The 17,084-nt window shown below is 42.6% G+C and overlaps 1 protein-coding gene across 1 annotated transcript; it reads right to left on the minus strand.

Moving 5' to 3' along the window:
- Positions 1-899: 899 nt before the first annotated feature.
- On the minus strand, positions 900-16,255 carry WDR88 (WD repeat domain 88). Its single transcript, XM_033156630.1, has 11 exons — positions 16,134-16,255; positions 14,849-14,959; positions 14,028-14,116; positions 9,639-9,702; positions 7,994-8,132; positions 6,984-7,113; positions 6,035-6,219; positions 4,456-4,538; positions 2,503-2,571; positions 2,027-2,119; positions 900-1,061 (listed from the first exon to the last, which is right to left on the minus strand). Exons 1-11 carry the CDS (start codon positions 16,227-16,229, stop codon positions 915-917), a joined length of 1,206 nt encoding a protein of 401 aa, XP_033012521.1. The 5' UTR covers positions 16,230-16,255; the 3' UTR covers positions 900-914.
- Between the last annotated feature and the right edge of the window lie 829 nt (positions 16,256-17,084).

The raw sequence follows: 17,084 nt of genomic DNA on the forward strand, positions 1-17,084 counted from the left end.
GGGAGGAAGGGAAAGGAGAATGTTAGCCGCTTTGAGACTCCTTCGGGTAGTGAAAAGCGGGATATCAAATCCAAACTCTTCTTCTTCTTGTTTAGGTTAAGTCTTCAGAAATAGTTTAAGATGTCCTTTTATGTATTTTGATAAATTTCAGGTTAACTTGCTTTTAATGTTTGATTTTATCAATATTTTAAATATTTCATATTCTTTGTAAACTGCTTAGAGGTTATGTATGATTAAACCGCATATAAATCCTGTTAAATAAAATAATAAATAATATTAAATCAGGCTAGAAGATAACCTAAGGTGGAGGGGAAGAAAAAACTTGGTTGATGTTGAAATTCATGGGGTCTGCAACTGGTGAAAGTCTCAAGACTGAATGTGGGAGACATTGAAATGAGGCTCTGCTAAATGACAGAAATCAAACCTAACAGAGCACCTAACAGAGCTTCCCTTGAATGTCAGCGACCTTCTCCTACTTTCCTTTTCGAGGCTTTGATCAGATTGAAGGTTCATGGCTTGCACACTATTCTGTGACATTTTGATTGTCCTAATAAAGGTATTGTTCTAATGTGGATTGCAGAATTACGATTACCGCAAGTTTCACCTCTCAGCTGGACTCGTGTTGCTTAATGATGCGCATGTTGTTTAATTTCTCTGCACTAGATTGAGATTCATATGACTTTCCTCTGGCATTACTGGGCTACTTTTTCAATTGCACTTAAGAGAGGACCACAATGGAACCAGAATTTGTGTAAATCCACTTGGCAGTACTTATTTTTTTATTTTATGCTTGTCAACCAGCAGGACACAGTGGATCCTTCAAATGACACTATTCCGTCGGAATTTCAGTATGTAATTAAAGACAAAAATAAGTTCCAAGTTCTGTATATGCAGGCAAATAATCTTTATTTCCTTTAAAAATCTGGAGGCAAAGGAGGCAATGGAGGGGGATCTGGCAGGACAGTTTCTTTGTAACTTGCCAGTCGACAGAAAACACAATTGATTTCTACTTTGTCTTCATCATTGTGGAAGAGCAGGAAAGACTTCTTACATTCTTCACACTAGATTTTTTTTATATAGAAAAAAAACGTATCAGTGGTTCAAACGAGGAATTTCCATTCTAAAAACAAACTGACACGCAGACCCATTTTATCAAATGCTAATGAATGCTTAGCAGAAATCACTCTATAAGAGACATTCAACACATGCTCCTAATTTTTTAGTAGCATTTTACTAGGTAACAGACCTTATTGGGTTCACTTAAGTCCCATCAAAATGAGCGAGGCAAGATAAAAATGACTTAATTTCTTGATTGCAGTGCAGTGCAATCTGGTATGCATTCAGTCAGAAGCAAGCCCCATTGTCTTTAATGCTGCTTACTTCCAGGAAAGAACAGGATTGTAGCATTACAACTCAATCCTAACCATGTGTGCTCAGAAATAAGTTAAGACTGCAATTCCATCTGCAATCAATCCATTGTTTCGGCAACCGTATTGCATCCTGTCAGTCAGTCTGTGCAGTCAGTCTGTGCAGGGACGACGATGTACCCATACATATTCGAGCCTGCCTATCTTCCCCCCAAATATTTTTTTCGCTGCCATAGGAACACCATGCTGGTAGCTCTTGTTCCTGTCGGGAAAGGATGTGGAGAAAGCACCAGCTGGCTGCTGGGAGTTATAGTCCAAAACATCTGGAAGCACCAGGCCAGGGAAGGATGCTATGCACTGTGGGATATGCAGCTTCCTGCTACTCAGGTGTTCTCCTTTATTATGGTTTCCGATATTCAAGTGTGACATTCAAAACCAGTTCCGGATTCCATCCTTGACTTAAATGATGCTCTGCCCTTCCACATTCTTTGAGCCAAAGGCTGTGAAATGCACCTGTGGCTCGCAGAATGGATTTTATAGCTCATAAGATTCTGAGGTTGGGGTTTGCTAAAAGGAAAAGGAGGCAGCATATGGACATACAAATAGAGGGAAACATTCTTGTATGGTAGTTACATCCAGGAGAGGAATAATAGACTGACCTTTGCTAACTTGGAGCCTCTTGTTCTAATGGCTTGGACCACCACAGGGATTTCATGGGCATTTGCAATGTCCCAAACTCTCAAAGTACAGTCCTGAAACAACGGAAGGATTTCTATCAATTTACAGCAGGGGTGGATAACCATTTTCAGGCCAAGGGCCATCACCTTTGGGGGCTGCTTGTCAATGTGGGCGTGACTGAAATCCAAAAGTGGGTGTGGACAATTTTAAAATATTTAAAATGGAGGGGATCGAGGTGTGGACATATTTTTTGGCACCACAGACTCATAGCAGGAGACCCACGAGAATGGTCTTCAATGTTTTCTCTTTTTTTAGGACAAATCTGTTGGGGTTTCGAGGGGCCCACAAAAAAACCTTTGGGAAGTATCACAATGAGGTATCTATGGAAGCAGTCGGGATTGGGAGGAAGACAGCCACTGAACTATGTTTCCAATTATTTAACTAAGCTTACAGATACCTTTGAGGCAGATACAAGCCACTTCTTGTTGCTACACAAGGCAATGTCTGTCACCCAATCTGCATGACCCTGCAAATAAAGTTTTCTGATTACACAAAAATGGGATCTAGTTCACCCTTAAGACATTTGTAGAGAGCCAAATCCTACTGAACTAAGTGCAACATGCCTCTGAGTAAGCATGCTTATGGTTGCATTATTAGTTTTATTGTTATTTTATTTCAATACTACTGAAGACCTTTTTTCTGTTGTGAATGTCACAGATGAAAACTGCTTAGAGGTGCATTATAAGATGTATTCTACATTAAGATCTTTGGGGTGTGAGTCTTTTGTGACCCTCTGAGGGGGGGGAAACTCCATCTGTTTCTGGCATAATCTAATCAGTACTTTGTATTTTTTTTCTTAAGCACTTACATACAATTTTAATACATTATTTTAAATATAATATCTTCCACAGAACTTCACAGTGAATAGTTTTAATTACTGTTATGGAAGAACTACAGTTCTGTTTCCCTTTTCTGGCCAATGCATTTGTCATTCTGTCCGTTATGAGAAGGGGAGCAGCCCTGCAAGAAAGCGGCCTCCTGCCAGCGTAGAAGTTATGTTCTGATGCACACAAGCATTGCCACGCACCGTTCCCTCCATGGCACCCACAGGTGTCGGGGTTCAGCCTGGCACATTTGTTTTGTTTCTATATTGGCCAGAAAGTGACGTTTCCTCTCCCATGTGGTGCTGAGAAACATTGACAGGAAAGGGAAGGGAGAAGGTGGGAGGCTGCCTTTAAAAAAAAGAAAAAATATGGGACCATATCACACTGCCTAGGAAGCTTGGAAGTGGGGAGTAAAGCAACTGGAGATGCTTTGCCTGCGAGTTTCAGTGTGTGTGAGAGAGAGACCTGTGTTACATTTTGTTTTCTGTGTGGGATTTGTGTCTTTCGTCTGTGCGTGCTTTCAGGGCGGGGAGGGGAGTTCTCTGAGCACCATCAGTTTTCCTTCCGTGAAGTTGAATCGCCTTCTGGAGGCAAAAACGTTTTGGCGCTTGGGGCTCAGACCCAACCTCTGCTTTGCAACTCAGTTTCCTGGGCAAGTTATTTGCCTTTTGTGGCTAGCCAGCCTGCAGGGCAGCCATTTCTGTCGTGGTGGCACCCTACCTCAGGGCCGGCCCAAGACTTTTGGGCACCTGAGGCAAATCGCAAAGTGGCACTCCTCCCTCCCTCCCCCGCCACCAGGGAAGAAGCAAGGAATAAATATCGACATCAGGAACAAGGAAGGAGTGAATATCGACATCAAGAAGAGGGGGAAGTGTCAAAGCATCTTTACCCAAGGGTTGAAGTCAAAATGAAAGGGGCATCACAGGGGATCTACTGTCCTTGCGGATCCAGCAACCCAAGGCAGTTGCTTCACCTTGCCTCATGGGTGAGCCAGCCCTGCCCTGTCCGCAAGAGATTCTCAAATTTTGAACTGTGCCCACGGCCCCAAAAGAGACTGGGGACCCCTAACTAACCTCAATCATTATTGAATATATAGGCCTCACAATGTTATGGTTACTTACAAGTGAAAATATTGGGTGTACAATTGCTGTTCAAAAAACTGTGATGCTTGATCATGAACCACCCTAGGAATTATGGTTTAGTTTCCTAGCAACTACTACTCAATGGCTTAGTGCCAGAGGTGGGAATGTGCAGGATATGGTTTCTGAATATCAGGAGATATGTGGGCACTGCCCAATGGATCAGCTATAAAAGCAGAGAAATTGTCAGTGCTTAAAACATTGTTACTGGGATATAAAACATGACATGAAGAGATGGAGAAAAAGAGAGACATCAATTGAATTATTTCAAAAAAAAAATCTCTAATTTAGGAACTAATCTTGCATAGTCAATTGTAGTTTCACAGCTAACTTCTACAGAAGCAAAATTAAGTCCTCCTTTGCCCAGGGCAAATGCTTACACAGTACCTTTAAACATATCTTTTTATATGCCTCCCGTGAGTCCCAGATAATGATTGTTTTGTCATAACCTCCAGACACCACAAGCGATGCTGAAATATAAAATTATGTCAGGTGACTGCCCGGTACATGGGTGTACCTGCCCCCCCAAGCAAATAATAATAATAATTAAATGGTTATCGGCAGCCTAAAAGGAAAAAAAAGCTCTCCTAAAAAGCTCAACTACTGGTCTTTCTCCCCCTCCCAAAATCTAAATAACAATTGAGCTCTGCCGGCAGCCGGCCACTGCGTGTGTGTGTGTGTGTGTGTGTGTGTGTGTGTGTGTGTGTGTGTTGCGCCGGCTGATCGTTGCAAAGGAGCTTTGGAAACAGTTCCCTTGCATGGTGAGTTGTGATGGCTGAGGATCCTAGGAAACTGAGTTTTTCAGCCATTTGGGGGCTTTCTGTTTTTTTGGGGGGGAAGTTTTTCTGTCTGTTGAAGCTGTTTTTGTTTGCTGTTTACATAATATGGTCAGTAATCCAAAAACGAACTGAACCCCTAAAAAACGGGGCATTCCTCATCCCCAAAAAGGTCAACAACTTTGAGCTGAACCCCAAAAAACGAGGGTAGATCACTGCTGAAAGTAGATCACAGTCTCTTGGGAGTTGGCCACCCCTGGTATAAGACATGTAACTAGAATAAAAAATTTTTTAAAAATCAAGCAAATAATTGTAATAACTACCGTAATAAAGCACTGCTATAATTATATATAATTTTCCTAAAATTTTGGTTTCATTCGCCTTTCTGTGCTGAAATGTCACAACCTGAACGACCATGGCTTGCCCCCCCCCCCTAGTTTTGATCCTGGGTACGCCCCTGTGCCCGGTGCTTAGTTATTAAATAAACTAAGATTCGTTCATGCAGGAAAAAGTGAATGAATCTTTTGACTATTAATACAAATGAATTACTGCATTAAGAATACTAAGCCATATCTTTTTATATAATAAAAATGTAACACTGTCATCATGCAGCTTCCATTGGAGGCTTTCTAGGCCACATCACAGGCCTGGATTTGCAGGAAGTCATGGTAGGGGAGGGGAGCAAAAGTGAAGGTATGTTGTAAATCAACTATGGTCATGGCATGGGAGCGAGAAGGGAGGGCCACAGAGAGGGGGAATGTGGTTTAAAACAATGGCAGGAGTTTTGAGTAAAGCGAGGATGGAAACATACTGATAGGGGCAAAGTGGCTATTTTAAACAGTGGCAGAGGTTTGAATAGAACAAGCAGGGGCTGACACAGCATCATAGAGCTTGACATCTTATTTCTCTGCTCAGACATGTTCACCTAACAATAGATCTTAATGAGCTTATCAATTAAGGAGTGTTCTAGAAGGCTGAATGAAGAGCAGTCTAAGTCATCAGGTTCAGTCTACCTCAATTAAATGAGCAACCATTTAATCAAAACGGAAAATCATTTCATTCTGAAAGTTGAGAACTGAATTAACGGTTTGAGCGTGACCCCTGTGACTCATCTGAAATAAACCCACTTTTCTTTCACATTTATACATTTGCGTAGAAGGTGCCATTATATGCCATTTCACATTACTCACCATCCTTACTAATATCACAGCAGCCAACTATTCCTATATGGCCCTGATCCAAAATAATGGGTCCATGAGAACGGAACTCCCCTGTCCTGATATCCCATAACTTTATGACTTCATCCCAACCTGCTGTGCACAAATAATGGCCATCCAAGGAGAAACGGCAATCTGCAATTGCATTGGTGTGTGCCCTGAAAAAGATGTGCAGATCACTGCAGCAGGATACCATCAAATTTACAGTGTTGACTCTTCTGTAGGGCACACTATTTATTTAACCTCAGCCCTGGTACTGCAGAAAAAACCCAGTTGCTGCTCTTTCTGCTATCCTCATAGCTTCAAATGCTTTTTGTCACAGACACACAATGCCCTCCAAAGGCTAGCTTTGGAGAATCACCTGTGAGGTGCAAGTAAAATTAACACCAGTCTGGACATGGTAAATAAGGAGAAAAGATGAGTTGGGGCCAAGGATGTTCTGATTGCAAACAGGCATACTTTTAAAAATGGACTCCTGTTTTTTCTTTCTCAGAAAACCAGTTTGGCTTCAAAAAAGAAAAAGAAAAAGAAGTGCTATGAAATTAATGAAATCAACACTATTTCATTAAAGGACCATTTTGTTAATATTTTTAAAAAATTATAACTGGAAAAGCATAAAAAGACAGTGTGGATATTCTGAGCCGTGGTAGGTTCAGCTGCCTGATACGTCACTGCCAAAATCAAAACAATACTGCTCGAAAAGCACATAATAATCTTTTGAAAATATGAACTCTCAGCCCTCACGAGTGGGAAAACACAGGAGGGTGACTATTATGTGGATGGGCCTCCCATAAAATGAGAGTGAAAAAGGCGATTCCGAACTAAACATCTAGTTTAGTGGAAGTGGCCACATTACCCATTTAACTGCTACGGATTTTACACTAATAGGAAGCATTGGTAGCTGCTTCACTGTCTCTTTTACCGCTCAATTGTGACTGTGGTAGACTGTGCTATAATATCCCATAATTTTAAAGACATGTCAGACGACACTGTAGCTATTCGTTGGTTCTGAGGATCAAAACGACATCTTCTCACTGTGCTTCTGTGATACTCTGAAAGAAAGAAACACTCCAAGTAACAGGCTGCAAGCACTTTGGACAAAGTTAGAGCTAGCAGCTAGTTTGATGGTTACTCACATCTGAGTTTCAGCTTATTGTCATGGTTTTGTTTTTTTAATGTAAGTCTCTATAGTTCCAAAACACAGCAGGAACTGAAACACTTGCACACACAACAACTAACCATCTAAGTATGGGGCAAAATGTCAGTTTAATAATGCTGAAGTAGTGACAGTAATACTGTCTTGATTTTTTTTTTTTAGTCAGTTTACCCACCCACCCACCCACCCACCCACCACTTGATCCCCAATTTATTCAACTCTTAGCAATTTTACACATCAAAAACTAGCCTTAGAATTCACTCTAATTCAATTGGCCCAATTTTGTGCCATAGGAATGCATCCTCAGGAGATATATGTGCTGTGTATATTGTTATAGGTTTGGGGGGGGGGATCAGTCTGGATGATACTCATTGGTCCCTTCCAAACCTGTGATCCTGTGCGAAGTTAGAATCTACAAGAGGAAACCTGGTAAACTGGTCAGGCTAGTTCCTTTGTTAAGGTCATAGTCTTAAGTACTGCTATTTACATGTCCGAAGAGGTTGCCAGAGACAAATGGACGGGCCTTTTCCCAACTCACCTGGCTTGATGTCATCCTAGAATGGGGAACAATATGCTAAGGGGGGAGGGGTATGTAAGAAATCCATATATACTCTAAGATTCAGGTAAACATGTACCAATATGCAAACAGACAGGGGCACTGCCAAACAGAATTGTATCCTCTACACGTCCCACTGAAGTGAGAGGCAATGTGTATGTCTGGGAGTCTTTCAACAGGTATAACAAAAAGGATCGTGACCAAGTTTTAAAAATGTTACCTTTGACATATGCCACCTTTTTCGCATCTTCTACACCACAAATGAATAAAGCATTTTCCAAATCTGAACAGGAGGCGACATATTTGCCATCGTGGGAAATATGGCATGAAGTCAAAAGGCCATCCTGCTCTAGAGTCCACTGGAGAAGAGAAGAGAAGCCCTTGAGGTTATGCTTTTAGGGTTAACGATCAGCCAAGGACCAAACTTATCTGCACGAGCCCAGATGCAGCTCAAGTTACTTGTGACTGAGACCAAGGCGACACGCCCACCATTTACCTGGCAGTGTGCAGAGGGAAGACTGGATCATGCTCACAGGTTTAAAAAAAGAATATTTAACTCACTTCTTAGCATTTATACAAGGTGTGACCAGAAAGTTCGGTGAATGGTCACAGAAATCGGACAGTGAGAAATATTCGAACATACAACCGGCATTGGAAACCCATGAAATGCTCAAAATTGGTGTACGGAGATGAAGCTGTAACCTGAAAGACATTGCTGTAACCTGAAAGAAATTGGTGTACGGAGATGAAGCTGTAACCTGAAAGACATGAGTGATTTAAGCGTTTCCATGAAGGTTGGCAAACCATCGAAGTTGTCCAAGCTGCTGTGACAAGGGAACTGAAAGCAGTATGAAAATAGGACTTCTCCAGAAATTTCCAACAGTTCTACAAACCTTGTCAACGGTGTATTGCGTCAGAGGGGGCCTACTTTGAAGGCCTGTAAGGTGTGTATGTTCGAATATTCCTCACTGTCCGATTCCTGGTACCATTCACCAAAATTTCTGGTCTCACCTTGTATTTATGCCTCAGAACATTCTGAGATAAGGCTATGGTTCACACACACATCCCAATCCTGTTTAGTAAGTAACTTCTGAAAGCTTAATCCTGGTCAGAGCCAGAATCCTGGTCAGAGTCAGAAATTATATCTAAATACATGAAATGCAGCACACGTTTATCTTTTGCTACAATTGTTGTTGTTGTTTTTTGGTTTATAAATTACATGATCAAAAACTGTACCAATTGAATTAGACCATTAGGGTAGAACCAAACATTACACACAAATGAATTTAACCCATTCTTATGGAAGGCCCCCCACTGACACCCATTCAGACATGTCATGCTGGTTGGTGTCAAAGACCTTTCTGTTTTCCCAGGACTTTCACTCTAAGGTGCTCTGTCACTGGCTGCTGTTTTCCCGCAGTTTCTGACTGTATGCTCAATTATTAAAAGTATATTTCTGATTTTTGTAAGCTTATCATTGGAATCTGTTTGAAGGGCAGGTAGAAATTGCAACAGAAAATCAGCTTTTGTCTGAGAAAAGTCATTTTGGGAGGGGTTGATTTGGAGCAGACAAGCGTTGAGATTACTGCATTATTGTTATTTATTAAATTTATATGCCAACCTTTATCCGAATATCACAGGCCGGTTGACAACATAAAAACACAAAATGCATAACTTAATAGTAATAAAAAAAACTATAACCCCACTACCACCAATTTTCTCTGCAAGAAGCTTCACCAAACTATTCCCCCATTCCAAATGATTGCATGTGTTTGCAAAGAACAACATTTGAGTAAAAGGGAAGTTTAGCTTCTAGTGATTAAATAGGGGTTTTTAAATAATAATAATAAAAAATCAATACATACAAGCACTTTCCCTGTTTCAGTATCCCAGGCCCTTAGACTTTTATCATATGATGCTGTTATCAACCTAAAACATTAAACACATTTACATGTTCAAAGACAGCAAAAACGTTTGATTCATGCTAATTAATTATTATTATTATTATTAAGATAGCAATAATAAATAGCTTACGAATGTGCTTTATGCTCCACTCCCATATTCTGGAAAGATTCACCCTCCATCATATATAGTATTTAGTGCTTGTCCACACTTCTGCTTGTTCCCTGCCTCAAAAGCATGAGTTGGAATGGTTTTCCGCTTAACCTGGGCTTTCTAGGCGTGGGTCCAAGCAGTTTCCCCCTTGCCCAGCTCCTTTCGCAGGGAAAACCTGCTTTTAGTGCAAAATAGGAGCAAATGTCAATCTGGAGAAAACCCAAATTGTGTTTGCTCCGATTGACTGCTAAAGAGCTGTTTTTCCTGGGGGAAAGCAGCGGGAAAGGAGGAAGCATGGATAAGCCCTCAGTATACGAGAAATAACACTATAGATATGTCTTCAAATACTATAGCTCCATTTTGTTCATTTGAGTTACACTCAAACTGGAAACTGGGATGTTTCACATTTGCAAATCAACCGGCTCTCTCTCTCTCTTTTATGTGATCTGCTTATGGAGGAAGCAGAAAACCCTGGGAAGCAGGAAAATACAAACCGCTCACTCGGCTTATAAGATATTTAAGGGGGGGAAATCATATGATTTAGTTGTGGCCACTGGGTAGGATGGATTTGTTTCTCAAAATCCCTGTGCCAGCACAGCCCACTTTTACAGTGGCAACAAAAATGTCTGCCCCTATAGCAATTAAGGAACAGAGCCAGGAGGAATGTAACTTAGCAGGAATCCTATGTTCTCTGGGGCCTTGTTCCTTCCCCCTGTGTAACATTATGCTTGGCATACATTAAATCTCTCCCATTGAAGTTAATGAATAACCCCGGACAACCACTTGCATCAGTCCCACAGCATCAGGAGTCCAACTAATTCTGCAAGCCTCCACAGCCCATTGCCGCATGGTTGCAAGGTGCCTCTGGAGAAATTGTACCTTGTGTATTAAGGCCTGCTGAATGGATCCCCATCATTCTCAGAGTCATAGACTCCACAAGCCACAAGTCTGTGCTGTTCCATTGGCCCACGCTTCCAAGTTAGCTCTGTTTGGCTGTGCCCCTGGGTGCTATGCCCAGTGGTAAGAGAGCAGGAAGGCTGGGATCCTGGGAGGCTGATCAATCAAGCCAGTTCGCCTTCTGCCGTGCCTATGTGGTGGCAGTGCAGTTGCTGTGCAGATTTGGTCACTCCAGTCCTGCTGTGCCCTCACCTAAAATAACTTCTGGTAGAGCAACCTGGCAGGTAAACTTTGCCTTGTGGGCATCGTTTTTATAACCTCCTGAACTGAAACTCAAATCCAACCTCGGTGCTCTTTCACACTAATCCTCCCGGAGGCTTCTGGTGCTGCTCTGTATGAGTTTACTCTATTACAGCCATTTCTGCTCTTCCTTGATCATGCAACCATCTCCTCTTGCGAAGAATATAAAATACTCTGTTCACACAAACACCCAGGAGAATGGGAGTGGTTGGCATGGTCCGATGATGAGTGCTTTGAGGAAGGATTTGGGCCACAGCAGGTCTTGAGCTTCCACCTAAGTAGACCTTGCACTTCCCATGCTTCTTTCCCACCTATTGTGCTCTGAAGCCGGCTGAGGGTTGCGACTGGAACAGTCCTCCTTTCTTCCCTGTTGGCCTGCTTGGCAAAAAGCTGGCTGCTGCAGACAGCTTGTGTTTGTGCCGCCAGACAATTTGTACCCGTGTCAGACAGCCCTGGAGTCTGTGGCAGCTGCCCTCCTTCCAACTGCAACACGGCGGAGAAGCAACTGCGTCTCGTGCTGGTTGCCTGGTTTTCCGTGCAAAGACTAGGCGTGCAAAGACATTCAAGCTTCACCACATCCTGCCTTATATCACGGGGTCATTCAGCTGTCGCCCCCTGCATGGCTAATGTGCGGTTGTTGTTGGGAAACAGGGCAGGATTGCCAGAGATGCAGTTGCTGCAATGTTGTTGTTGTTGCTATTATGGCTTTTGTTCCTATGGCGACTGTTGAAATGTTGCCTCTGCCGCTGATGGCTGTGCACAGAATCCCAACGATGGAGTGATGGATGCCTGATGTACTGAGACCACAGGATTGAGCTGTCATTGTACTCAATTTAGAATTTGCATGCTATTCTGAATATGAGGTTTTCTGGGGCTAGCTTTCCTGTGCATTTTCCGGCAGTTGATGTTGCTTGGTAACTGCTCTGTCATTGACACAGCAGTAAAAAAAAAAAAAAAAAAGCACTAAGGTCCGTTATACAACAAAGATACTCAATTATATTTATCCCAAGGTGGATAATTATCTATATTTGTCTCCCACGGTTTATTTTTCAGCACCTTCCATTAGACCAAAATAAAAAAAATTCTTGACTAATCCAGAATGTAAGCACTGTTATCCTAATGGCCTTTCAGTATTTTGACAACTAATGCTGTGGTCTGATCTGCGCATCCTGTTAAACCATAAAATACATTTAGCTCTGGTGTAAGACGAATGAGCAGTGAGCTGGTTCATGTAGCTTAAAAGTCCCAGCTACTCCTAGCCACTCTATGCCATGAGCAAAAAACCGCAAAGTCTCGACTTGATGTGTCATCTGAACTCAGGCTCAGCTTGTTGGTTATTTTCTCTTCGATGAAAAGCAGCCCAGGTTTGTTCTTGGCTTAACGCTCATAGGTTGTTGGGGGAAGCAAGCAGTGGTGGAGCTTCATGCTTCGGCACCGGGGGGGGGGGGGCAGAGAGCAGGCGAGGCTGGGGCTGACACACGTCCCGGAGGGCATGGTGCGCCGCCCACAAGAGCGTGGTGCGCATCCTGGGGGTGTAGCACACCGCCTAGAGGGGCATGGCGTGTGTCCTGGGGCGGGGCACGCCACCTGCAGGGGCGTAGCACCCAGCATGGGCGAGGGCAGCAGCCGCAATGGCACCCCACCGGGATCACGCTGCCGGGGGCAGTGCGCTCCCCCCGCACTCCTCTTCCTCCACCAGTGGAAACAAGCAGCCCAGGTTCAGATGACAGGACAATGCAAAGTTCATGATTTGTTTCAGCACAGTCAGGAGCAATGGAAGAGCAAAGCAGGGATTTTTGAGCATGCTGGGCATTGGCGTGAAATTGCAGTTAAACATTAGGTATGGTTTAACGTGGCGTGAAGATGATTTTGTTATCATGTGTGTTTGCTTTCCTCTTATCTATAACCAGTTTGGATAGCTCATGTCTCTTCTAAATTAATTAGCCATAATGTGAAAGCATTGATTTAATTGAATATACTGTACTGATTTGCATCGCTGTTGTCTTTTAATGAAAAGAGTTTAAAAAACTAAACAGTGGTTTATAGAAACTCTTCATGCTTCTTAACTGGCTCTCCACTCAGTTCTGACAACAGCTGCACTGACGTCTTAAATTCAGCAATGTGACAAATAAATGTGGGAGCAAAAGGAAGATTAGCTTATCTCCGTCCCTTGAAGATGGCTCTGCAAAACAGTACATCTTCACACAGAATTTTCTTCTCATATCAGCTGCACTCACTAAATGCATCTGATCTCTGCAAGTGGAATGATGGTGGTGTCTGGTGAGACCCCAGCCACCCCACCATCTTCCATTGTGCCCGCCCTGTGGAACGCCCTCCCATCAGAGGTCAAAGAGATAAACACCTACCTGACATTTAGAAAATACCTGAAGGCAGCCCTGTTTAGGGAAGTTTTTAATCTGTGATATTTTAATGTATTTTAATATTTGTTGGAAGCCGCCCGGAGTGGCTGCGGTGACCCAGCCAGATGGGCGGGGTACAAATAAATTATTATTATTATTATTATTATTATTATTATTAGTCCCAATATGAACCCATGGAGTAGCACTGCGGATATATGCTCCTTTCTTGGCTCCTCCACATTACAGCAGCCAGACTCAGTGGCAATACCCTCTCCCAAGGAATATTTGTCTTAGTCTCTTGCAGCAAATACAACAGTTTTGTGGCACCTTAAAGACTGGCATATATAATATGACATAAGCTTTTGTGGACTTCATTACATGTGGTAGTAATACTATATCAACACTGAGTTAAAATCTAATTATTCTATTTACTTTTTTTAAAAAAAAATCAAATATTTTATAAGACATATATATAACAACACAGTCATGGTAATAATTTTTCCTACTAGCTTTGTAAGGCAGGACTGCATTGACCATTCTGTTTTGTCATCATCCTTTCCCCTGTTATATGCAACCCACTTGTTGCATATAATCAGTTCTGTGGTTTACTAATTAATATATAAATTGCAACAGTGTTATCACCTTTTATTATCAGGACTCAGGCAGCATTCAGAAACGGGCCCAGTGTGCTCACCCTCAAAGGTCTGAATACAGGCAGCACTGGCAATATCCTTCAAGAAATAAAGATAAACTTGGTTATTAAGAAGTGTGTTCAGACTGAAAAAGACACTTAATGAAGGCTATTTCGTAGCACATATTTTTTCACTTAATTTTTCCAAATAGTTCTGCTTATAAGCTGCCCGTAGAACTTGCATCCAATAAATCAATTACCTCTGTTTACCTGATGAAGGCCACATTATACACTGGCTGCATGATACATTTATCTCTTCAAAAAGGACTATTTTGGGCTATTTGAAGGCAAATGCAACCACACAGGGCATAAATTGTATTCTTATTCTCTGCCCAGTGTCTCAGGTTTAGAGGTACCCACAATGCAAAAGTGGAATGTTTTTCCCACATTTCCATTTATATTATTTATAGCTTCTAACCTTTCTACTCTTTTTTAAAAACATAATATATACCGAACCATCACCACAGCCTACAAAAATAAGCTCTGCAGACCAAGTGTTCATTGTGCAAGTAAATTCATTTGGCAAGTAAAATTGTGTCAAATACTTTACAGTTCAATCCTATATGCGTCTTTTCAGAAATAAATTCCATTGAGTATAGTGGGACTTACTCCAAGGTGAGTGTGCTAAGGACTGCGACCTTAGAGACAGTGCATGTTTGGCACTTTCAACAATGATTTACTTAACCTTTGTGCTAATATGATAAACTACAGTTTAGACTTCAGAGCAATATGATTAATTAGATTTCTTGCTTCAGGTCTATAACAAGCTTACCCAGAGTTTCACTGTGCTGTCGTAAGAGCCTGAAAGAACTTTTGTTTCATCAAAACAGAAATGACAGGAGGTCACAGCTGCTGAATGTCCTTTTAAAATTTTAAAATGAACCTGTGAAAGAACAGAGTATCTCATGTTATCTTCTGTCATTTTTTCATTTTTTATTTTTTGTAGATACACCAGTCAAGAACAGGGCTGTACAAAACGTAATTAGAAGTACCTTCTGTTCTGTCGGTTTCTCTCTTGAGCATCCACTGAAACCAATTTACATGAATCCTGGGCAAATGGCTCATTGGAGTCTATTTTAAATCTCTTCACATGTGAATTGGTTCCTGGTGGCTGCTGATAGTTGTGTGAAGTGGTTGCCACTGGCTTCCTAACAACATTTTTATCTGGGTCTGAAGAAAAGTGCTACATGACCCCCCTGATACTTTATCTTAACCAGGACTGCAATCCTAATCCCATTTCCTGGGAAGTAAACCCTATTGAATGCAATAGGGCAGGCATGTCCAACAGGTAGATCCTGAGCAGACATGGTTAGAATTGCACTGAGTGACTTTTAAGAGATTTCCTTTTCAGGTGACTACCAACATTTCTTCAATGAAAATAGGGATGTCTCATTCCATAATGATAATTTTATATACCCCACACATCTTACTGAGTTGCCCCAGCCACTCTGGGCAGCTTCCAACATATATAAAAACATAATTAAACATTAAAAAAAAAACCTTCTCTATACAGGATCGCCTTCAGACGGCATGGGGGTTCAGATAACGCCATACCCTCCAACATTTCTCCAATGAAAATAAGGACGTCTTAAGGAAAAGCGGGACATTTCGGGATCAAATCAGAAATTCCGGGATCAAATCAGAAACCAGGACTTCTCTAAATCAGGGATGTCCCTAGAAAACAGGGACACCTGGAGGGTCTGCAGTCCTATTCAGAATTAGATCTATGGGCGTAGCCAGGATGGGGGGGCAGGCCTTTTGTTGGGAGTGCAAAACCTCAGTTTGCTATGTATTTTTTATTGATGTGGGGAGGCAGCTGCCCCTCCCTGCCTACGCCCATGATTAGATCTATTGCAATTAATCAGATGGACTAACTTAAGAGGGGTCTACCCTTACAACAGAACTAACACCATACCACCCAATGATGCACCGTTTCTTGCAGGAACGAGAAGTCGATGTTAATCAAAGGAATAAATCCACTGACAAGTAACTTGCGCCGCCCCCTTATCATTCGGTCCTTACAACTCGACCCACCCTCTTCGCCTCCGCCAGCCCACCTTGGCCAACTTCTCGTGGTCCCCCTCGCGGGACTGCGGCGAGCGGGTCTCGGTGGCCAGGGGGTCGTCCGGGCAGACCATCGGCGGAGGCGCCATCTCCAAGGGCGGGAATCCTCCCCTCTCTTTCTCGACGGCCGAGGCAGCTACTCCGGGGGGGGGGGGCGCTTTCCCTCTTGCTCCTCCGCCGCCGGCGGCCTCCCAAACGCTTAGCAACCGGCCTGGCTCGCGCCTTCTCCCGCCAGCCCCTTCCTCCTCTCCGCCGTCGGGGAAAGAGCCGCCTCTCGGCCTGATACGAAGCGGGACGACGGAATTCAGAAATCACGGAGCACTTCTCGGCTTCCTCCCGGGAAAAGGCTCAGCGCCGCTTGTGGGGGCAGAGTTTGAACCTCTGAAAACAAACCAGGAATTTGTACTTTGCGCAAGCCCTGAGGCAATCTCCTTGACGCCTCAGCTTTATTATTATTATTATTATTATTATTATTATTATTATTATTATTATTATTACAAAAACCCAAGTACTGTTTGTTGAGTACAGTATAAGTACAACGCGCGTGCGTACACACACAAATCAAAATCAAGAACATTTTCTGGGAAGGCTAGAAGGAAACTATTAAGGTGATAGACAACAACCCACCCATCCAGCCCCCCCCCCCAAAACAAAATAAAGTGTTTGCCCCTCGGCAATGGATATTTGCAGCACAATCTTAGGCACAATCTTTTATGGCAGGGAACCCTCAGCAGCAAGCTGAGGAGTTTGATTTGCGTCACACAACTAATCACATAATCACACACCCTGCCATGGGCCTTGCTGCCCCCACTAAATCAATAAAAATACAGTACATAGCAAACTGAGGTTCTGCTCCCCCTAACAAAAGGCCTGCCTTCCCCCCCAAAAATCCTGGCTATGCCAGCAGAGTCTTCTCTTTAAACCAAGTATTGAATCACATCTGA

This window comes from Lacerta agilis, chromosome 8 (genome assembly GCF_009819535.1).
Source record: "Lacerta agilis isolate rLacAgi1 chromosome 8, rLacAgi1.pri, whole genome shotgun sequence".
In the NCBI taxonomy this organism is placed as follows: Eukaryota; Metazoa; Chordata; class Lepidosauria; order Squamata; family Lacertidae; genus Lacerta; species Lacerta agilis.

Bases quoted from the DNA above. Each gene is read 5' to 3' on its own strand.
- WDR88 (XM_033156630.1), bottom strand. From the start codon at position 16,229: ATGGCGCCTCCGCCGATGGTCTGCCCGGACGACCCCCTGGCCACCGAG. The intron at 14,960-16,133 runs GTGGGCTGGCGG...GTTCTTTCACAG, and splicing joins ACCACGAGAAGTTGGCCAAG to GTTCATTTTAAAATTTTAAA. The intron at 9,703-14,027 runs GTGATAACACTG...TTAATGTTTTAG, and splicing joins CTGAGTCCTGATAATAAAAG to GTTGATAACAGCATCATATG.